The 23,884-nt window shown below is 34.5% G+C and overlaps 1 protein-coding gene across 1 annotated transcript in view; it reads left to right on the top strand.

Annotated features, from left to right (window-relative positions):
* LOC140452397 (cubilin-like) overlaps positions 1 to 23,884 on the top strand; it is a 76,283-nt gene that overhangs the window by 29,017 nt on the left and 23,382 nt on the right. Inside the window, exons 19-37 of the mRNA XM_072546621.1 lie at positions 340 to 702; positions 1,388 to 1,574; positions 3,371 to 3,531; positions 4,412 to 4,593; positions 4,764 to 4,917; positions 5,110 to 5,312; positions 5,373 to 5,553; positions 5,614 to 5,795; positions 6,311 to 6,476; positions 7,437 to 7,618; positions 8,212 to 8,370; positions 9,288 to 9,399; positions 12,063 to 12,287; positions 12,365 to 12,472; positions 12,528 to 12,770; positions 12,881 to 13,074; positions 14,384 to 14,579; positions 18,516 to 18,911; positions 18,966 to 19,036. Coding sequence (XP_072402722.1) covers positions 340 to 702; positions 1,388 to 1,574; positions 3,371 to 3,531; positions 4,412 to 4,593; positions 4,764 to 4,917; positions 5,110 to 5,312; positions 5,373 to 5,553; positions 5,614 to 5,795; positions 6,311 to 6,476; positions 7,437 to 7,618; positions 8,212 to 8,370; positions 9,288 to 9,399; positions 12,063 to 12,287; positions 12,365 to 12,472; positions 12,528 to 12,770; positions 12,881 to 13,074; positions 14,384 to 14,579; positions 18,516 to 18,911; positions 18,966 to 19,036 — 3,665 coding nt within the window. The remainder of the gene's footprint in view (positions 1 to 339; positions 703 to 1,387; positions 1,575 to 3,370; positions 3,532 to 4,411; positions 4,594 to 4,763; positions 4,918 to 5,109; positions 5,313 to 5,372; positions 5,554 to 5,613; positions 5,796 to 6,310; positions 6,477 to 7,436; positions 7,619 to 8,211; positions 8,371 to 9,287; positions 9,400 to 12,062; positions 12,288 to 12,364; positions 12,473 to 12,527; positions 12,771 to 12,880; positions 13,075 to 14,383; positions 14,580 to 18,515; positions 18,912 to 18,965; positions 19,037 to 23,884) is intronic.

Below are 23,884 nucleotides of genomic sequence, written 5' to 3'. Positions count from 1 at the left end.
TTTAGTGCCTTTCCGTAAAAAAATATCTGAAATTTATGGAAAAAAACAAACCTAGGACGTTCTGTCTGTTTTTTTCTGCTTGGCGGTACCAAACTGTTTAAAAAAGTTCGCTGCTTTTGTCATAGGCGGTTAATAGCATAAAAAAACCACCACTCTTATGAGATTTGTATTTTTTATAAACCCTAGTCTCATAGAAATCTTCTGTCAGTATCGGTGTCATTTGATTGACACGATCAAATCGGGAGACGAAGTCAAATAAAGATGTGGCTTTTTAGACTTCTTAAAAAGAAGAGTAAACTCTGTTACAATATATACTAATAATTGTTTATCTGTTCTTAGGTTGTGGCGGCATTCTGCGAAAGAAATTTGGCAACATCGCTTCTCCTTCACATTCAGATGGCTACTATCCCGCATCATTAAACTGCAAATGGACCATTATAGCTCCTCCAATGTTCGTTATTCAGCTCACATGGATGACGTTTAATATAGAGTCTAGCTATGAATGTGCGTACGACAATGTGCAAGTATTTGACAATAGTACTGATTTAGGACAAGGGGCATTGATGGGAAAATACTGTGGATTTTCTCTGCCACCCATGCTGCTCAGCTCCTCCAACATAATGTCCATATTTTTCACAACTGATATCACCGTTAGCATGGACGGATTTCTGGCATCGTATATATTCATTCATGAGAAGAACGGTAAGATTGTTTTGTTTTGTAATTTGGGTTTTCTTCGCAGATATTTCGAGTGATTTATATTCATTTAAGTTTGTGATTTGTATTTATTTAATCAAGCAAATAAAGTTGGTAATAGAATCAGATACTCTCGGTATGTCTTCAAAAGTGTAAAGAAATTGAAAATTTATCAATAAAACAGGGAGGGAATACTTTCTTTAATGCTGTTTGATTTATACGCAGAGAGAGCATACAAAGCAGGAGTAACAGCAGTGAAGTAAACAGCATTTATTAATAATATTAGATATACCGAAGAGACAGCGATACGGACAAATAACATCGAAGACTTCCAATCTATTTTAAATAATCTAACTCTTGCAAATGAAGCTATCGGTTTCAAAACATATCAAAAAGAAATAGAGCAAGTTGAAGATACAAGATGCTTAAATATTAAGTTTGGCCTGTTTTATACTACCAGAAGAACCATATACCCTTAGAAAATAATACTAGAAGGGAAAATATAGTTAAGAGGACTCTAGTACGTAATGGGTGTATAAAAATAGAACTATTAAATCTTAATTCTTCTGATAAAACAATCATCGATGATGGACGCACACGCAGAAATACACGACACGTGATAAAAAATAATTGGTAGATATTATGTTTTTTAGGACTTTCTTCTCTTAAATATTACATTAATTTATTTTAGTTTGCGGTGGAAACTACTTCACTACATCTGGAGTCATTAAATCACCTAAATATCCTGAGCCATATCCAACAAACAGAGAATGTACATGGACCATCAATATACCGCCTGGTCAACAAATAATGCTGAATATTACTGACTTCAACATTGAATATTATTCAAGCTGCCGATATGACTGGCTGGAAATAAGGTAAGATTCACTTTTAAATATATCATTCACACTATAATTTGGGATGATATTGTAACGAAAAACTTATCTTCGACGTATCCCCTATAATGTGTCACAATTCAGAAGAAAGTGACACATTATGTGACAGTGAAAATGATAATTTTTATTTAAAAAAATATCGTGACATGATCTTGATTCTCCAGAGTACTGAGAGTTTGAAGATAACGTGGCTTTTGAAAACACTTTTTAAAAAAGTAGTTCGGTAGTGATTTTTGTGTAAGAAAGAACATTTGGTACATACGTACGTGTATGCTTGACCAAAGATGCTGCTCGTAGAACTGACAGTAAAACAGTTGCGTGAACAACTAGAAGAACGGGATGAAGACTGCAGCATGTCCAAGAACGACTGACAGGTGTTTTCAACAAGAATGTAGATGACCCAGAGACATTCCAGTTTCAGTTAGCAGAAGAAGTAGTTTTAACGAAAATATTTCATGGAAAATTAGAAATTGTTGCTCAAATGATTGAAGAAACTGGTGGAATAAATGATGGTAAATTTGAAAATGTAACTAGAAGATTCAATGAGACTTTTCAAATAATTAAAGAAGTATGTAGACAGAACAATGAGATATTTGAAGAAGTTTCTAGAACATACGATAAGATACAGAAAAATGTTGACGATGTATAAGAGAACATCAAACAATTAGAGATAATGATAACCAAGCATCAATTAATGTAGGAGTTTCAGATCCTGTAGTAAAAGAAGAATCATCGAGAGACGAAACGACACATCACATGATATTCAAATTGCTACCATTTGATGGAAAGTCTTCTTGGCCCGTATACCTTAGACAATTTGAAGTTATTGCGACAACCAATCATTGGATCTAATAAGAAAAGGCTGTTTCCTTTCCAGTGAACTACAGAAAGCTTTACGATTAGCAAGAACGAAAGTTTTAGAAGAAGCACTCGCTATTGACAGGTAGAAGAAGAATTCTTATGGAAGTAGTCCACATCATAATAGCCTCAGCATCAGCCGCACCAAAAAATATACAGGAGATTTTTAGAGAAAGCTCGGAGAAAGCTTTGCACAAACTACCCTGTTGAGGGTAGTTTGTGCATATAAGACGACTTCGACAGTTTCCTTACAAGTGATAGTAGAAGTGCATCAATTCACCTACTAGTGAGGGAAAGAGCAGTCACTTGGCATAAGTGAAAATGACAAAGCAGACGAGAGAGGGGTGACCAACGCGAAATGGCTAAAAAAGTGGGAAAACGAAGATAGGGCTGAATGGACAAGAACACTCATACCGGACGTGAAAGACACGGCAGGACATGCCATAGGGAGACTAATTACTTCTTCATACAGTTCTCCTTCCGAGCATGGGACAGGACAGAGAGAATAATATAATGGAAGTGGTAGAAAGAGAAGAAACTGAATACAAAGAAATCCTGGGGGCAATAACTAGAATAATAAAAAGGAAAGACATCCTACAAAGGGAGCAAGAGCAAACATATATTCTAAAGGGGAAGAACAAGAAGCCGCGCACCAGGGAAATGTACTCAGACTCAACTGGTATGGTCTTTAGAAGATTTTACATCATCAACAAAAAAAATCTTAAATGCGGTGTTGTCACGTCGTAATAATGATAGGAAAGATACGAAAAGTGTTTTACTGCAAAATGTAAATTACATTTTAAAAGTATTCTAGGATAATGGCCTTATTAATCTTACGATTGCTTAGTTAGTAAGAAGGACTAATTCGTTTGATTGGTTGTTACTTTGATGATTTACTACATATGTCGTTTATTTTACAGAAATGGTGGTACTTCAGCTTCTCCATTAATCGGCAAATTTTGCGGAACTACTATTCCTAAACAGATAGCTTCACATGCAAATAAGTTATATCTATTTTTCAAGTCAGATCTGAGCAGGACCGGTCACGGTTTTAGAATTTCATGGAGCTCTACAGCAACAGGTAACATTTCTTATTTTTCACTATTTTTATAAGTAATTATTTATTCTTTGGCGTCTACAGTAAACGCCAATTTTGATGAGATAGCAGTCTGTTCCGCGATTGTCTTCGAGTCACCGGCGAAACAATCGGAAGCTCGACATTTATTCACAAGCGTACCTGCCGGATATTCCGCTAAATATTAATGTCATCTAATATTCAGAGAGACTTGTACAAGTCAAGATTTACTAACTGTTGTTGATAAAATGGATCTTTTTAAAAATGGTGGAACTAAATTTTAGTATGTTTTTTTCTAGTATCGTTTTTTTGTATCATTCTTCTTTAATATAACTATAATATCTTCTTCTTCAAGTGCCATCTTCGTTCCGAAGGTTGGCGATCATCAGGGCTATACGTATTTTCGAAACTGCTGACCGAAACAATTCGTTGCTGCTACAGCTATACCATTCTCGTAGATTCTTTAGCCAGGAGTTTCGTCTTCTTCCTATGGACCTTTTTCCTGCTATTTTCCCTTGCATAATTATTCGAAGCAGTTCATATCTTTCGCCTCTTGTAATGTGTCCCAAGTATTGCAGTTTTCGTTTTTTGATCGTAAATATGACTTCCTTTTCTTTATTCATTCTTCTCAAGACCTCGACATTTGTGACTCTCTCGGTCCATGATATTCTCAGGATTCTGCGATACATCCACAGTTCAAATGCCTCTAATTTTTTTTAATATAATAATTTTTTTTAACTATAATATAGCCATAGTTTAATATAAACAGTAAGAAGAGATCAATCGCAAAGGTTGATGATCATTTTATAAAAATGCATTTATGAAATTTCGCGAATCGTTCTCTGATAAAATGTATTCGTACTAAAACATGTTTTCCGACTTATAGGATGTGGAGGATTGCTAACGTCACCTACAGGATCCTTGATATCACCACATTATCCTGAACCGTATGCTAGAAATACCGAGTGTATTTGGAAAATCGTGACTAGTGCTGGCTCTCGTTTACAAGCTGTTTTCTCTGATATCAATCTAGAAAAACATATGCAGTGTCTAGCCGACTATGTACAGGTAAAATTGAAAGATTTTGTTTTCAACTATTCACGACAGTTATTTTACTAATATATTTTGAAAATTTGACGTTCTAGGACGCCACTGCTTAAATAAAATATTAATATCTGTTCTACGAACTTCCCGTCCTTCGATTTGGATTTTGTTGTAATTTTTATTCGTTTTTTAAGTTATTTGATGGACTGACATTGAATTCAGCCTCCCTTGGCAAATTCTGCTACGAAGCTCCGGAACCAATCAAATCATCAAGCAACCAGATGTTGGTTAAATTTAGATCAGATGTTGCTTTTCAAGGAAGAGGATTTCAGCTTCATTATACAACAGGTAATATTTAAAAATAGCTTCTTTCCTACTATCTCCAGAAACTTAAACGATTGCTCAATCTTTGTCATTTGATGACATTCTAGATTTGTAATTATCTGTAACCCTTTATCATTCAAACCAGCCCTTTAGAGTTAGTTTGGTTGATAAAAATATATAAAAAAATATCATTGTTTCATCTATTTAATTTTTTAGTTTGCCACAACATTGTTAAAGGATTTAGGGGAATCATCGAAAGCCCCAACTTTCCCAACAACTTTCCCCAAGATCAAGACTGTTTATGGGAAATTCAAGTTTCCAGTAAAAACAAAATCAACATCACATTTTCTCATTTTGAACTTGAAAGGTCTCTCTCAAATCCTAGTGCAAATAATAGTTGTCTATACGACTTTGTTGAGGTTAGTATTATCAATTTAAAGTACCATAATATAGATTTGCTAATGATATTTTTTTAACAGATCAGTTACGCCGAGATGAATGATGACTTCGAAGAAAAAACAGATTATACTACCTATGGTAAATATTGTGGATCCCAAAATCCTGGCCACCTGAGTCTTAACTCCGATCATGTACAAGTGCGATTCGTTAGTGACAAGCTACTACTAGGAACTGGATTTAGGTTAGAATGGGAAATATTTGGTATGTATTTTAATCTTACTGCATCACTTTTAGATTTGAATCTATAAATAATTTTTATAGGTTGTGGTGGAATATTGAAAAAGAGTTCTGGTACGATAACTTCACCAAATTATCCATATAATTACCCACCTAACGTGATATGTGAATGGAGAATCGAAGTTGATTTCGGACAAAGTATAGAGATACAGTTCCACGAAGTTGATGTTGAGAAAGACACTTCCTGTGACTTTGATTCGGTCTCAGTAAGTATGTGTAGAGTTCTGTGATAACGCGTAGTTCTTATTCGTCAATCATTTGAGCTTAAATCTTGAGTTATTCGCAGGTTTTTATAAGCTATCTGTAGATTCAGCACTGCTATTCTTTCCACCAATAAATAGAAATAAACAACTTTCTATGAATGAGTGGTGTGGTATGGTTCACTGTCACAGATCGGTCCGTTTCAGGATCGACGTAAGCAGTAAAGATGTAAGAATGTTTTTAAACGTTCAAAGTTAAATAAAAGTTTTTAGTAGCACAAATTGCTAGACGAAAGATAAAACCCGAACTAGATGGACTCGAAAATCTGTTAGGGGCTCTATGAGTACCCGAGGAAACTACTTTTGACTGAAAATCCGACTACATTTTTACACATTACAAGACGGGCCAAAAAATGTAGCTTCCTACTAGTTTCTGAGAGATTTTTTAGGCGAAATATTGAATTAAATATACATTGAATAACTAAATATTTTATTTCATCATATTATTTTTTATATTTTAGGTATATAATGGTATAGATGATACTTACAACCTGCTAGCAACAATTTGTAGACAGCAGAAAACGTCCATTATATCCAGTACAGGAAATTACATGTTTGTTAAATTTAAGTCTGACTACAGTTACCATGGAAAAGGATTTACAGCAAATTATACAACAGTGCCAACAAGTAGGCCAACTTTTATATTCATATTTCTAACAATCGATCAATTCCAATCGGTACATCCAGATTAGATTACACTCGTAGTGACCATATCGAACATTTACCGTCGAGCTGATACAAATTTTGTTGAACATTGATTTCGCGAGCGTATGACATTTAAAATCAACGGTCACTTCAAGCGTTGTTTGTGAGAGAACAGTTCATTATACACAAAAAGTGCTAATGAACGTTTTTGTTTAAAATTATCTCAGCTACATTTTTATTTAAAACATTTTTTTACGGCTTCAGAACACGGGGGTTTTAGGTGGAAGCCCAAAGGTAAAAGTGGTAAACTTTTTTGGATCATTTTTGGGACCCCAAAATTAATATTCTCAGCAAAATTCAGCTTGTTCGTACGATTTTTAGTGATTGAGTCGCATTTTCGTCTCTGGAGTAATATGATCATAATCCAGGAAGGCATTAGTTTCGATGACCTTCATCAATGCGTCATCACAGATGGCGAATTGCTGTTTTTACAAACCTTTTCTTTGATTATATCCCACATTTTCTTAGCGACTTTATGACGATTCTTCGAGTACTAGTTGACAGATGCTGCCAATTCTGGAGATAAATTCATTATTCATTCTTGTTGACACTCTTATTTCCTTCTTTTATCCCAGTTTTTATCTGATTAGGATTCAGAACCTTTTTCTCTGGGGGGAAGTTCACGTGTCTTGACGGTTTTTTTATTTCTGGGTGAAAATTCTTCTTCAGAATCACCATCTTGAAGAAGCTCTCTAGCAAGAAGACATGATGTCTTCTTGCTAGTGGCTTCTTATCAGTGGAGGCGCAGTTTTTCTTTTTCTCGTCATTAAAAGGTTCCAATATTAAAATAAATAATAATAACAATATAATTGCTATTTAACAAATTTATAATAACAAAATTATGTGAAGCTTTATAAAGATAAATTATTAATTATTTTACAGAATGTGGTGGAAGATTCACAGCGAGCGAAGGTTACCTATATTCACCAAATTACCCAAAGAACTACAATAAAAATGAAACCTGCGAATACTTTATTGATATAGATGAAGGGCATGTCATTGAGTTTCTATTTGAAGATGTAGATCTCTTCAAATCGGATAATTGTACGAAAAACTACGTAAAGGTAAACTGCTTTCACTTTTAGAACAAGTTTTAAACCATAAATAATCAGATAGTTTGTGAATTTAGTTGTATCTGGTATCACGTTAAGCCTTTTCTCTTCTCTTCTTCATGCTCTAATATTGTTTATGAGACCAAAGATATTCCAATTAATATTTTTCTTATTCTTAAATTTTTTTTTTATTCTTTCTTCTGTAAAGAACATAAGGACACAGTTTCTAAAAAATACTACAGAGATTTTCTAGACTTTTTTAGCTTCTCTAGAAATATTTTCCAAGGATGTCCTGTGTATGCTAAATCGGTCCTGCAATGTTCCAGACACTTTTTTGTCTAGATTTCCAGGGAATTTTGATCAGGCATACTTATAGGATTGATTCTTGATTTTTCTCTTTTAAATTTCGTAATAACTATAAGTGATCGATTATCTGAATAGTTTTCTGAAACCAGCTTGCTCTGAAGGCTCGCGTGTTCCTTGAAATAATTTTTGTTAATAGTTTGTATACCTCACTAATTGATCTATATTTTTGACGCTTTTGTTTCCTTCTCTATTTGTGACGTAGCAAAATGTTTATATAAAAATATAATTTTATTTTTTAGATCCACGATGGACCATCCGCTGCATATCCTGTTTTAAAAACAGCTTGTGGTAGTGAAACGCCAAATGATACTATTAAATCATCTTACAATAATGTTTTCATCGAGTTTAGGTCTCATTCCTTCTTCACAACTAAAGGATTTAAACTTAAATATTACAAAGTAAGTTATATGTTAAGTATTTTAAAATATAATATTTAAGTTACGAAAATATCCTTCAATAATCAATTTATAATCAAAAGTATTGACATTCTCGTTAAGTACAATTTTTAATTATTGTTTTACTGTTGATATTCTACTACGAAAGTAATTATAGAAATCTCACAAAATGTTTCAAATATACCTGATATTAACTGTTTCAGTTTAAATTTCATTTTTTATTTAGTGAAAAGGTGTAACTTAAACATAATATACCTTCCAAACGTAATTAAAATTGTTGATTTGATATATTCGTAAATATTTCTTTATTCTTTCACTTTGTATCAAAAGATGTAAATAAAAATTTATTACAGATTTGTTTAAAAAGATCTATAATCGAGTTTCTGCTATCTTTCTCCCTCATAGAACGTTCGCAGTTCTTTGTTAGTACATCTCAAAGCGGCTTCCCACGATCGGTGATATGGCGGACGGACGCGGACCAGCTCGCACCTTTTTTGCTAAAAAATGGAATAGACAAACAAAGTTATTTTTAATTTTTTAAATTTGTATCAAAATGAAACAAGCTTATAGGATTCTACGGGCATAAGAGTCGGAACGATATATACGATGCATGGAACCGAATAAAAAATCAATTGAAGAATTGATTTCTATTTCGATTAAAGACTTAAAAAGAAGAGAGACAATTTAATGTCGACATACAGAAGGCAAAAAACAAAAGTAGAGACCTACACAAACTGTCACGGACCGTACGAAGAGTTCTGTCTGCGGTACGTTGCCGTCCATACTCATCGGCTGTGCGCGATGATCTGTAGAATCGCCGATCGTGGGAAGCTGCTATCAGAGACTAAAAGTGAAATTTGCCTGGTTGTATTTTTATATTTACTATGTACTTATTTGACTATTGAGAATTATTATTCTAGGCTTGTGGGTCTAAAATTACAACACAAGGAAATGGAATAATTGGTGTTCATCATGATGAATTTTCAGACAACACCCAGACCTGCACGTGGACCATAATATCTTCAGATCCATGTAAATATATTTGTTATGTTATCTAATTAATACAATATTTTAGATTTAATGTTTAACGGTGTTAGCATCAGTTGATTTATTGGGATTTTCACGATCCGTCACATAACTAGGGAAAAAATCCTGTTCTGTGAAAATATCCCCATTTAAGGTATAAAGTTCAGTTGTTACCAGATATGTTTTTAACTGTGAAGCGTAGCTAGAGTTATAATATTTTTCCAAGAGCCATACACCACCACTCCGTTATTCTTAGCAAATTTTAAAGCTATTACAGTAAATGTGGACTTAATAAAATTAGACTTTTCTTTGTAAACTTTACTGTAGGTACCAGTTGTTGCGTCAAAAATTGCGCCCACACTTACCATAGGTGCACTCTGCAGATAATGATCCTTGTAATGTACTCGCCAAAAGGAAAAATGGAGGATCGCTATTTCCCGTAGCAGACTTAGCAATGTTAAGGGCTACCTAAGGGCTAGTTAAGTGTTATGCTCAGTTCCTACAAGCATAGCAAGTCTCTTTTATTTGTAAAACATAGCAAACTTGTTGCATTACGTCAAACACAAATTGTACACCATTATCACTGATAATTCTTCCGAGTAGGCCAAACCGTCAATAAGCTTCATAGCGCATTCTTGTGCGGATGCTTGAGTTAAGGCAAATATCTCTACCCACTTAGTACATGCGTCTTCGACTAGCAAAATCCAATGTTCACCTTTTAATCCTTCGGGTAACGGTCCAAATAAGTCGATGGCAAGTGTTTCTAGACATTGCGCATACACAGGGGTTTGTAACAGTCCACCTGGTTTCATGTTAGAGGCCTTATATATTTGACAATCTAGGCACTTCTCAAATTATGTTCAATGCCATAGTTGGCGTATCATCATATTCCTTTATAATGGCTTTACGCTTATGTGTAGGTACCACTAACTGAGCTTCTTCTTCGTCGAGTAACGGTAGAGTACTCTTTGTGTGAGCAATAATCCACGATATGTCCTTTTTACATATCCATTCGAATGATTGGATTATTTTGGCAACATCTGGGTCTTTAAATTGTTCTACCCTGGTCTCATATGCCGACCGATGTGGCAAGTCAATTTGCACTTCACATATCATGCAGGAGAGTACATCATTGTCTGAGATTTTAGGCTTAGCAGCCGCTTAAACAGCGTTTAAACATTGATAATCTACACAAAGTCTCGTACCGCCATCTTTTTTCGTCGCTAATACAACCGGCGTGGCCCGTTACATTCTTCAACGATGCCTTCTTGCAGGAGTTTATCTAACTCGGTTTTAAGCATTTCCTTCTTTGCAGTTGACATTCGCTATTGTGGTAGTGCGATTGGTGCGCTAATTCCAGTGTTAATGTGATGCTCTGCATAGGCTACAGGCTCTCCCCCCATTCTGAAGGTATTCTTCCTAATTTCTAAAAAGTCACCAAATCGAGCTTGTCCATTTTCACCTTTTCTTATTATACAAATCTAAGGCTATTTCTGCATTGGTCAAAAAATCTATACCAAGAAGAGTTTTATTAGATGCATTAGGAGAAACTATAAACTTAGTAAGCACCATTTTATCCCTTATCTTGTAACGAAATATTATTTTGACTACCATAGGGTAAGATTATGGGAATGCTTAAGATCCCGTAGACTGACCGAGTCACAAATGAGGAGGTCCTCAGAAGAATGAATAAGAATCGAAAGGTACTGACCACCATCAAATCTCGAAAGTTACAGTTCTTCGGACATATTATGGGAAATGAATCCAGATATGCTTTACTTCAAGCAATTCTGCAAGGAAAAATATTTGGAAAACGAGGTCTAGGAAGAAGAAGAACATCTTGGTTAAAGAACCTCAGAATCTGGTTCAATACAACATCTGTGCAGCTTTTCCGCGCTGCTGCAGATAAGATAAAGATTGCCATGATGATCGCCAATATTCGTCACGGATAGGCACATCAAGAAGAAGAATAAAACTTACTTTGTGAGTACCAAATCCTAATTTGTGGGCCTTTCGGTGACATGTTGATCTAGAAACAAGTCTTCCAATAACCTCACTCCATAAAACGCTTAACTCCATATAATTTGCTTGTCGATTTTTTTACTATAATGCGTCTTAATGCCCTTCGATCTGCTTCGGTTATTTTACCTTTTCGTAGATTTCTTAGTTTTGACTATATTTCTTACACTATAGCGTGACAATTGCAACATATTCGCGATTTCCGAATTGAATTTTTTAGAATTAAACAATTTTTCTCATCGATAACTTTACCTCGACCCATTGCACAATCCACAAACGGCAAAAAGCTTTACAATACTACAAAATACATTTGACATTAACTGTCAATATTATTGTTTTGATGTCATTTTCCATAGCAACGTATGTTGACATAAATAAATGCATAGCCAGGGTTTAGTGAAATTTTTTTTATTGTTGAAAATAAATAAAAAAACCATAAGGGTAATGTTTTTAATAAATATTAATAAAAATGCCATACTAATTAATATGGGAACTTAATAAAAAATACAGAGTATAATTTGTGTATCGTAATCGACTTAAACTGCAAATTACATAGGTGGGCCAACTGATATGGGAAGGGGCTCGTATATAACTATATTTCGTATAGGTATTATATTGGAATTTTTTTCAACTTGAGTTAATATTTTTAGCAAAGCACATCCACTTAACAGTTACGCAACTCCAAGGTATCTACTACTGTGTTCCTGAGGATGCTCCATTGGAAGTGCGCAATGGACAAACCACCGATTCTCCTTTACTTGGACAATATTGTGGGCCTAAAATACCACCCAAGTTGACAAGTGATGGATCTGCACTTACCATACACATTAAATCTCAGTTAACTTTCTTTGCAACTTACAGTGTCTATGATTCACGTATGTAAATATTATAACTAGTAATTTTCGAAATAGTAAGCCTTTTGTAAGACTTTAGCAATGTCTCTTGTTTGTAGATTGTGGGGGTACTTTAGAAGCTGCTGAAGGGTACTTCTCGACTCCAGAGTATCCTAAGAAGTATCCGTCTAATATAAAGTGTGAGTGGGTACTGAAAATATCTGAAGGTGAGCCCTCATTAACATTTTAAATGAGTACAATTTAAGATCCTACTTTTTCCAGGTAATCACGTGACCTTAAACTTCATAGACTTTAGTTTATTAACTTCGGAAAATTGTAACACTGATTTTCTTGAAATACGCTCCCAAAATTCTTCTGGAAAACTATTGGGGATTTACTGTGGGAAGAATACTCCAAGTAATATAACAAACGTTGGTAGTCTGTGGTTACTTTTCCAAAGTAGTAAAATAACACCAGGAGATAACACCATTACCGCCAAAGGATTCTATGCACAATATGTATTAAGTAAGTTTTATTTACGCAAGTATATAGGGTGATTCATAGAGGATGGGTATTATTCTACCACGAAAATAATAATTTCTGTGGAATAACTGGATTTATGCTTTTTGTTTCAGATGAAGAAAATGAACTAACTGGTATAAAAGGAAAAATCGAATCTCCATTATATCCATTATTTGTCATGGAATATAAGACATATTCATGGAAAATCACTGTGGCTTCGAAGAAACGAATTAGGTTGACATTCAAAGAGTTTTATTTGGATGCCAAAGACACATATGATGATGAATGTTATTTTGCAACGTTTGAAGTACGTATAAGTTATTATTTTACAGTGACAAAAAGTTAAAGCTGGTTTCTTCTATTCAATAGTGCAATAACATCTGGAAGTTCGTTTCTTCTTCTTCTTCTTCTTCAGGTGTCATATTCTAAAGAAGTTTGGAGATGACTTCTACAAATTTTCACCTGTCTTTCTTATAAGCCTTTTCTGTAAGTGACTGCCAGTAAATTCTTTGATGTTTCCTAGCTACGTCATCTAGTTTTTACCACCTAATAATGGAGTACGGATATTAAACTTGGAATATGATAAGGTCGAACATGGATAAATTAGATCAGAGAGCGATGGAAATATAGTTGAAAGACAAAAAGCGTAACGAATGGATACGGAATGTTACTAAGGTGAAAGATGTCATAGAAAAAGTAACTAACATAAAGTAGAAATTTGCAGGCTCTAAACATCAGGCAGAAGGACGATACATGGAACAAACCAGTGCTGCACTGGCGACCCTGCGAAACAAAACGACCCAAAGGAAGATCATAGATGAGGTGGGCAGATGATTTAAAGAAACATGCCGATTCAAGATGGATGAAAATGGCAATGGTCAGAGAAAAATGGAAGTCTATAGCTGAACTTGGATATAAAAATGATTTTAGACACAAAGATCTCTAATAATACTGGTCATATTCTTCCAAATTGTATTAGGACTTCCTTTCATATTTCAGCACATTTTTTCTATTATTTTTGTCCAAAATAGACCTCCTTTCCCATCTATTAACATCTACCACTTGATTTGTGGTTGTCTCCGATATTTAGTTTCGCTTTTTTACTTTGATGTCCAGCACAAGCAACTTATGTTGTTGGCTCACAGTCCTGACCCTATATATGGCGATGTTGAACATTTTACCTCATGTATTTTTGTATAATTCATTACCATCACTCTCAGCATATTTTACATCGGCTTGTTTCCTAATATCATAGTCCCATCTTAAATTTGGACGTTTTCTTGATCTCTTGACGCCTCTTGGACACCACAGTGTGATTCTAGTGGACCATCTATTGTCAGTTCTTCTCGCTAAATGTCCCGTCCCACTCACTGCCATTTTAAATATTAAATGTTGTTGATTACATCAGTGACCTTGGTTTTCTTACTGATCCATTCTATTCTTTTTCGATCTCTGTTATACCTAGCATGTATCGCTCCATTAACCTTTTGAGAGACTTTTGAGGGACGAGGTCTACAGCCAACGATGTACTACATAATAAAAAATGAAAGATCTCTTGTTTCTCTTCTATATTTATCGTGTTAATATCTGTTAAATCTTACAAAAACGATTTTTAGGTATATGATGGCGTGGATGACACAGCCTCGTCATTAGCAAAGCTCTGTGGTATATCGCTACCAGACCCGATAACGACGACTTCAAATGTTATGTTTATAAAAGTAGATTACAGCAGTCCACGAATGGGCTCGAAGTTTAGAGTAGATTGGGAACAGATTGATGGAGCTTCTACGAGTATTTACACACCTTCATATAGTAAGTTAAAATTTAATTATGCTTTAAAAATTATTGATATTACATTTTTTATGACACACCTGGTAGTCCCCAATATAATGTCATTCTCTGAGAATGGGAATCTTTGAACAGAACTATGTAGTACAAACGAAATAGGCATTAATAACACATTTTTTCCACATCCTCTACGGAAATAGGAAGTGATTACAAGTTACTAGTAGAGAAAATACTACCAATCAAATCAATATTCAACAAAAACACACAACCAGAATACATAAAAAAAAATACCAGTTGAAATCTTACAAGACGACTCAAAAAAATACTTATATGAAATCCTGAATAAAATATTGGTTAGATCAGTGTATAGCAACAATATAAATGAAATAAGGGACACCGTATGTGTTGGAACTTCATTAACCACTTAAAAACCATTTATTTTTCCAAAAACAGTCCCAAAAAACTCATTTTTTTATTAATACACTTGCTTTTTCACTTCTTGCAGAATTAAAAAATGTTATACAATGCTGATTTTTGCTTTGTTTTTTATTTTTTTTTCCTGTAACAGGAACAACTTCTGTGGTAAGTCTAAGTGGGTTTGGAAGGATTGAAGATCTTCCTCTCGACACACCTCTGTCTGTGTAGCAAATCTCAATCAGTTGCGTTATCAAACCCGTTCGAAATTCAAGATGCGTTCCTATCCCTCCGATTTTCACACACGTGTACAGCACAAAAGCATTCCACTCAGGATGTTCAAGAAGGTGGAAGAATTTTTTTTGTAATACCTCTTTCTGTCGACACCACCCATAGTATAATTGTAGTCTTGAACAATCCTAGGATTTTTTTATCTCCTTTCCTCGCCATTCTTCAGTAACTATTTCGGACAGTACACAAACCTCCCGTTTATCCTTCCACTTCATTACTATTCCCTTTCCTTTTTGAAACGGGATAACTTAATTTTTAAGTTTGTTCTTCATTTCTATTGGTAGACCCTTTCTTTGCATTCTAATAGTACCGTACGTATCTGTGCGAAGTGCTAATACAAGCTCAGTTAGTTTAGGGGATGTGTAAAAGTTGTCTGTAGTCAAACAGTGACCTTTCGACAGTAGAGGTTTCATTAGCGCCATAACAATACGTGTTGACACTGGAAAATCTTTATATTGTTGTTATATGTTATGGCAAATATATCCGGAGGAGAATTCACACAGCATGTAGTTCTTTATTCCAAATCGTGCGCTTTTGTTTGGAATCCATTGAATATATTCGAGTCTGCCTTTGTAGAGAAGTAAGCTCTCGCCAATTGTTAGATATATTTCTAAATCATACAAAGATTTGAACTTAGCATTTAGGTATTCATAAACTTCCCAGATCTTATAAAGTTTTTGACTTGGGTGAGTATCTTTATCGAAAGATTCATTATTAGAGAAATGCAGGTATTGCTTTATTTTGAGGAACCTTTTATATTTCATAATCTTACGGAAAAAAGGTGTTTCAATTATTAGTTTTTTGGATCAATAAAGCTAGTGCACTGGTTTCTTTACCAAGCTCTGCAGTAATATAGTTGCAAAACATACTCGCATTTCATTCCTATCCGTTGGTGTCCATTTGTTCTTTTATATAACTCTGCGAAAGCTTGATCGCGTTTTCTGATCAGCAAAATGATTTGTTTCTTGAACAGTTTTGTCCACTAGTCCATTATCGAAGAACATATTGAAACACTCAACCTTATTTTCAACATCCTGTATGTCTAAATGACATTCAGATTTCCCAGTAAAAGGAATTCCCTATATTCACTCTAACCCATTGAAGGACTGCTTGAAGTAAATCGGTTGCACTGTCATCATCTTCATTGGAATCTGATTGATTTGATAACATTTCACTGTCACCGTCACTTTCTGATGTCCCGGATACATCTAGCTCAAAACTGTCATCTGAATGTTCACCATCCGCTAGAATTCATAGTTAATAAAATAACGATTCAATTTCATAAAATGTCTTTACGTAGACACATCCGGATGCTGCACGTGTTGTTTACACACTGAGATCGTTTACAAGCCCCCTTCCACCGTTTTATTAACGTCATACAACCTTATAACAACTTCTTCCTTGTGTGCTGTGCTTCTCCGTCCGGCTCGCGGAGATAAGAATACGGCCGGGGTCAGAAAGCCCTGCCTGTCGTAAGAGGCGACTAATGGATAGGAATCGGGAGGTGGAGAGCCGTCGCTTGAGGTGTCGGGTCTGTAGAAACGCACACGGTCACTTCGGCGACACGGTCACCGGTCTACACTCCTAGTATCCGAGACGAGACTCTCGTGGGACCACTCTACTCTCATTCCAAAAGAGCCTGGTGAGGTTGAACGAGCTGGGCCCGTACATACCTCTCCTGACCTTGTGTCAGGCGTGGTGTGGGTGCCCCGGCACGTACCCACCGGGAGATCCAAGAGTGGTAGAGGAGAGATCCTCGGCGGCGACCTGTCTGCGCGCGAGGTGGAAATTCCTCCGCCTGCCAAACCTATCCGCCCGTGGTGTGGGATAACGGGTAGGTGAGGTACTCGCAACACAGGTACTACGGGGAAGGTGGAGCCCCACGAAACGTTTCTGGTATACGTGGCGTGGCACCTTCACTTTGGTGTCGGACTCGTAGGGGCAGAGGTTTCGTTACGGGCATATGCCGAAAGGTTAGGTAGCCCAGGGTCCTGCCAGATTTCATATTTGGAGGGCACATCTCACTGCAATCTGTGCTGTGCTTGTTTTCAAGCGTTGGCTATCGTCGTATGCAAGCTGATACAATATTTCTCGGTCGGAAGCTATATGAAACAAATCCTCGACCGTTCGACCTGTCCCTGACCACCATGTTTTCTCCATCGCAAATTCAATAAGTCTTTGATCATTATCGTTTGATACTTCATGTTTACTGTGGTTACTAATTACTGCAGTGTGTAGAGGTTATTTTCCTACTTTACCATTACAATCACCCATTAATACTTTCACATCACGTCTAGGTAAGCGTTCGTATTCATCATTTAGCTGTTCGTAGTAAACGTAGGCCATCTCTTGGATGTCCCAATTTACTTTTTTTGCAAGATTTTTCCTTTATCCTCTTTCTTTTCAAGCTCAACCAGACATACTCTTTTTCCTAACTTCGCAGCCTGTACTATTTGATCATATACTGGTAATTCTACCTGCAAAACCTTTCTTTTAATTTTTTAAGCCTTTCTTCTATTTGAAAAACCACCTGTGTTAGATTTGTGCTTTCTTCTCTGAATGTTAAATTATCTTTTCTTAAATCTCTTATTTCTTCTCTATATTATTTTTGCTTTCTGCGTTCATTTGATAGTTCTTCAATCTTTTTCCTTATTCGTGCCATTATTTCCATATTTTTTTGGACTTTTGCCTACATTTTTTTCCCTTCTATTGGTGGGAGATCTCCCTATTTTTCGACTTTTGCTAAAAGCAGGCTGTAACTCTTCCTCTTGGTCTACTTTTCTCTTCTTGGCGTTTTCGTCTGTTGTGGTAACGTCGCTTTCAATTCGATTCTGCCCTTTGGTCTTTTCTTCTCTGCTCAATAGATATGAAACGTTTCACCGCGATAAGAGTCTCGCGCGGATGGACTCCTCTGAAGTTTGATCCTTCTCAGTGTAACGTCTTACTTTATGATAATATTGCATTGAGCAGTATTCAAGTCTCGAGGACTTCACTGTAGATTTGGCAACACCGCTTTCCAATCGAACAGGCTCCAATATTGATGAGGTTGTATGTACTTATTTTTTATGTCAATTTCAAGCACACTTAATAAGCATGTACCCGATTAACTTGATACTTTATGCGTTGCATATAATTGTTTTCTCTGCACTTCGCGAAAAACTCAGGTTTAATGCAGGAGCTAAAACAATTAATGTTTACGCACTTAGCGCTACGTTGCCACCTCCCAATTTCCTTACCCCATTAATATATTTTTAGAGACGGAGTGCAACAATACGGACGAAGTAATTCAAATAGTCAATGGATCCAGTTATGTTCTAACTTCTCCCGGATATCCACGCGGCTACGAACATATGCTAAAATGTAGCTGGCTCTTCTCCACAATACCTATGAACCATCTCTCTGTTATCTTTCTCGATGTAGATCTAGCAATGAGCAGAAGCAGATTTTCAAGCTATAGAAAATGTGATATTTTGAACGACAATATTAACATTTACCAGAAACACTTTTATGACAACGATTGGACAAAGGTTCAGTCTATATGTAAGATGGATGATGCTAAAAGTCGTATTCAGGCAACAGATTTCTTAAAAGTTGAATTTCTGACTACAAGATATATAAATGGAACCGGATTTAGGGCTAAAATTTCTGAAAGTAAGTTATGCTTAGCTTTATAGGGTCTAAGATTTTAACAACTAATTTTTTCAGCCTGTGGAGGTGAACTAAGGGCCTCAACAGGGTATATTATATACAATAATTTAACAGTTAAAGGATCGGAGGTAAGTTTGTATTGTAAACACACTGTTTTTATCAGTATCTATCGTTTTCATGAATATGAGTTATGTGGTAGGAATATTATTTGTCAGTATTTGTATTTAAATTGGTATTTATTTGATATTATATTTAATAAATGTATAGAAAGTAAAATTGCTCGATCTCTATGATTTATACCAAAATGACCTTCAAGTACAATTTGAAGCATCTCTTTTCATAAAACTTTAAGTATAACAATTCTATCATTGAAAAATAAAAGTTTATCATTAGCAAACAACTCATGTCTTAACTTATGAAAAACTTGCATCTTCCTTTCATACTTTGTATTCTTTCACCCACTCAGACAAGGCTCAATAACTTTACTCAATACATTATCTTTTTCTGCTTTAACTGAATCTTTCTAGGATCACTCATTTTTAAATGCTTTTCTAATGAATGCACCATTTCACTCATATCAGCATCATTCTCCTTTCACCATTTATTTCTAGACAGATAATCAGCAATATGTAAATATTTACCAGGTACATACTGAATTTGTATATCATATTTCAGTAGCTTCAGTTTTAGCCATTGCAACCTAGGAGAACTAATTTGACTTATTTGCTTACTCATGATTAGACTTAGGCAAATATGCAAATAAAAAAGTATGAAATATGCGCATAAATATGCAGTATTTTATGCAAAAATATGCAGTGTTTTATGCAAAATATGCATATTTATCTAGAAAATATGCATGTAATAAAAAATATTTACAATATTTTTTTATTTACAAAATACTTAAATATTATGAATACATAACATATACAATTATTTTAACACTCTAATTCACATACAAACAGTCAAACCAGATAAATTCCTTATTATTACTGACTCAATCAATTCCCTTCATATACTGTCAAAAATGTACACTTGCAACCCGATAGCTAAATTAATTAAAAACAAGATGCAGCAGCTGGAAAACAAAACATTAGTCTTCGTGTGGGTACCATCACATATAGGCATTAAAGGAAACGAACTAGCTGATAAAAATGCTCGGGAAATAGCAAATTCCCCAAATATCAGACCGATAATAAAACCATTAGCAAAAGATCTCAATCCGTACTTTAAACAAAAGCTGATATGTAATTGGACTAAATGTTGGGAAGAAAAATCCTCAAAGTTAAAAGAAATTAAACCAAATTTTGGACGATGGACTAACAACGCCCCTAGCCGTTTCCTTCAGGTTGTATTAACCAGGCTCCGATTAGGACACAGCAAACTCACCCATGAATATCTCATGAAGAAGGAACCTCAACCAAAATGTACGAGTTGTGACGTGCCGTTAACAGTGAAACACGTATTAACGGAGTGTCCCAAATATAGTACTGAAAGACTAACTAATAAAATCCCATCAGTTATAAGGGACTTTTTTAGTGAGTGTACCAGTGAAAATATTGTGAAATTTTTAAGAGACTGTAACATATTGAACCACATATAAGTATGTTATTTATTTGTTATTTGTAATCATTATTGTTTGTATTAAATTCATCCGCTAATAACCAATATGGTTGACGCGGCTGCCTTTAAATAAAAAAAAAAAAATTATTTTAACATATAAATAATATTTTGAATTGTGGTAACAATAGATTATTAAATGATGTTCAAAATTTTCTAATAAAAACTTATAGCTTCTATCTGAATACATATATTTGTAAATAGAAAAACTTCTTTCGACATCAACTGATGTAACTGGGGCATTTTTCAAATTTACTCTAATAGATGGTTCTAAATTAAGTGGTTCGGAAAATGTCCCAGCTAGTACTTGAACTACTTCAGAAAGAACCTGGTAACCACTATGTTTTTCCATGGTTACTTTAAATTTTTGAAAAATTTCCTTTCCTATAGTACCTTTAACGTTTTGACACAAAGACTCAAATTCTTTTATTAAAACTATTCTCTAACAATGATAATTTTGAGGATTCTAATTGAGTTATAGTTTTCTGGACAAAACTATAATTTGATTTTATGAATGACAGTTGCTGTTAGAGGATGTTATTTTGAAAGGCTTGCTTAGCTTCCAATAAAGATTGGCAACTATCATCCGTAAAATAGTTAATTATTTTTTTTTTAATCAACAAAATGATCAGCATAGAAATTAGCTTGCTTCCAACCATATTCCCCAACGTGTTAAAATGGGTTGCGGTGGCAGTGGAACAGCAGGAAGCATATCTCTGTAACATTGTATTCTTACAGGTGATTTCAGGAATACCTTTTTGACGCTCGCTATTAAACTGTTAACTAGTGGAAGTTATTTTCTTACTTCCTCCGCAACTCTGTTTATTCCATGCGCTAAACAAGTGACATGTATTAAGTTTGGATAAAATATTTTTAAATTTTGTCCTGCTTTCACCACATATGGTGCGGCATAAGATAAAATAAGGAATAATTTATCATTAGGCACAGCAGCAGGAAGAAAAAAGTTTGCTAATGCTTCTTGTAGAAACCGTGATATTGTTAAAGCGTTGGTTTTTTCCACTTGCTTACAGGAAATTAAATACGATTTTGGAAAGGTTTCATCGCTAAGTACACTAATCAAAAAGTGCACAATGTATCTTCCTGACGAGTCAGTGGTCTCGTCCACACATATGTAAAAGTAATTATTACCTATTTCGGCTTTTATGTTGTGGATAACTGAGGAGTATAACAACTTGACATTATTTCTCTTTAGAGTTCGTTCACTGGGAATGTTTTGTTTGCAATAATTTTTTAAAAAAGAACTAAAGTTTTCATTAGATAATTTTGAAAGCGGTATATTAGAAGATACTAATACACGACACAAGTCTTTGTTAAAAATTTCTTGTTTGGTTTGTTTTTTGGAACGTGACTGAAAGCACTTGGACACTGAAGGTTGATATTTTTTACCGGATGTGGTTTTTACTTTTTTAGTTAAGTGTTTCGCGGTTCTGACATGCTGATCTATTTGAAATTTTTTTTCAGATAAAATCTAAAAAAGAATATAAATATTCTATAGTTGTACCCATTTTTAAAATCTAAGATTGTAGAAATAAACTAAAAATGAACCGTTTTTGCATAACAATTAAAATATTTAAATGACATCAAATAAAAATCGGTGTAGTAATCTAGAAAATGTCAAGAAATGTATGTACAAGAAAGAAGAACCCCCAAATATTTACAAGAGGCTCTTGGTCTTTTCTGTTTACATTTAAAGAAAAAATACTGTGAGCATAAATTAAAAGCACCTAATTAAGTCCAATATATATTGTTACGAACATGCTTTCGGCATGGCCCATGTAACGGTTGCATCTCGAAAACGCTTCGAGAACTTTCGCGATGTATCGAGTGCGAGAGAGAACAACCGGTCACGTAGGCGAATTAGAGGTGGGACTACTTTGGATTATTCTAGAATAATACTTTTGGTATATATATGTAACGATGTTATGAGTTAGTTTTAGTTGTTAAGATGTTAACGACCTTTCAGTAGACTATTGAATGATTTGAATTTTAAATAGGTATCCTATTTTTTATCGCAAGGAGTTTAAAAATGCTTGAAAAAAGAAAAAATACATCGATTTATTGCGAACTAGCGTTGTGTCGGTACTTTTCTTAAACATAATCTCCAATTTTAAAATCTTTGTTTGTACCACTGTGTAAATTTTTAAAATAAAATAAAAAATAATACGTATGTACTTACAGTTTTGCCACAACATGAGCAATAAACTTTATCCATATCCATAGATAGCTGTTTGTAAGGTTTTATCCAAGTTGAAACATTGCTTATTTTCGGCATTTTCAAAGCTCAATAATTATTCACAATTAAAAATACACATTGTTTACGCCTCCAATTTTACAACAAAAGTGAAACCAAGTGAAACTGACCGTCAAAATAAAAATTTTTACCTAGAGACATAAACTGGCAAACACAAACCCTTAATTCCAGGACAAAACGTACAAAACTATAAGCCGCTGTCTTTTATTAGTTACTATATCAAGAATTTGAATACCAAGTGATTATAAAACAAAATTAAATATTTGCATTTTCATGCTATCTGTAAGTTTGAATATAAAAATATTTAGTTAACACCAAATTTTCAAATTATATGCACTTTATGCTCACTTTTATAAAAATATGCAAAATTGGACATTTTTGCATTTTTTATGCATTATATGCAAAATATGCAATTTGCATATTTGCCTAAGTCTACTCATGATACTTACATTAGGTTTGTGAACTGTTATGGATTTTACAGAACGACCATAAATATAAATGTGGAATTTTTGACATGCAAGCCCTACAGCTAATAACTCTTTCCTTATAATAGCATAATTTTCTTCAATACCTGTTAAACCTCTAGAAGCATAAGCAACAGGTCTTCCATCTTGCAATAAACAACATCCCAAACCAAACTGGGACGCATCTATTTGAATTACAATATCTTTACTAGATTCAAAATTCTTTAGAGACATATTTTTAGCAAGTTCCTGTTTTATCACTTCTAGTGCTTGACCGTGAACTCCAAGCCACTGAAAAGAACATTCTTTTTTAGTAACTGATACAGTGAGCTTGCAATCTCATTAAATTTCGAAACAAACTTTCTTACATAATTTACCACACCCAACAGTTTTTAAAGCTCAATTTGCTTGTTAGCAAATTTGCAATGTTAGCACAATTAAACTCTCCAGTATATTTTCCAGTTTCCTATAATTTTCAGGCGATCTATGTGTCGTTTTGTACTTCTAATCCATTCCTCGTCTTCCAAAACACCTCCTCTTTTCCTTGTCTTCAAAGAAAAAAAAACCAGGAATTAAATGAAAATAGTTTTCAAAAAGAATGAATTTTTGTATGTGGGCGGAAG

The sequence above is a fragment of the Diabrotica undecimpunctata genome, chromosome 10 (genome assembly GCF_040954645.1).
Source record: "Diabrotica undecimpunctata isolate CICGRU chromosome 10, icDiaUnde3, whole genome shotgun sequence".
NCBI classification, from domain to species: Eukaryota; Metazoa; Arthropoda; class Insecta; order Coleoptera; family Chrysomelidae; genus Diabrotica; species Diabrotica undecimpunctata.
The sequence above is the reverse complement of the archived record's forward strand: the minus strand, read 5'-3'. Positions and strand labels throughout refer to the sequence as shown.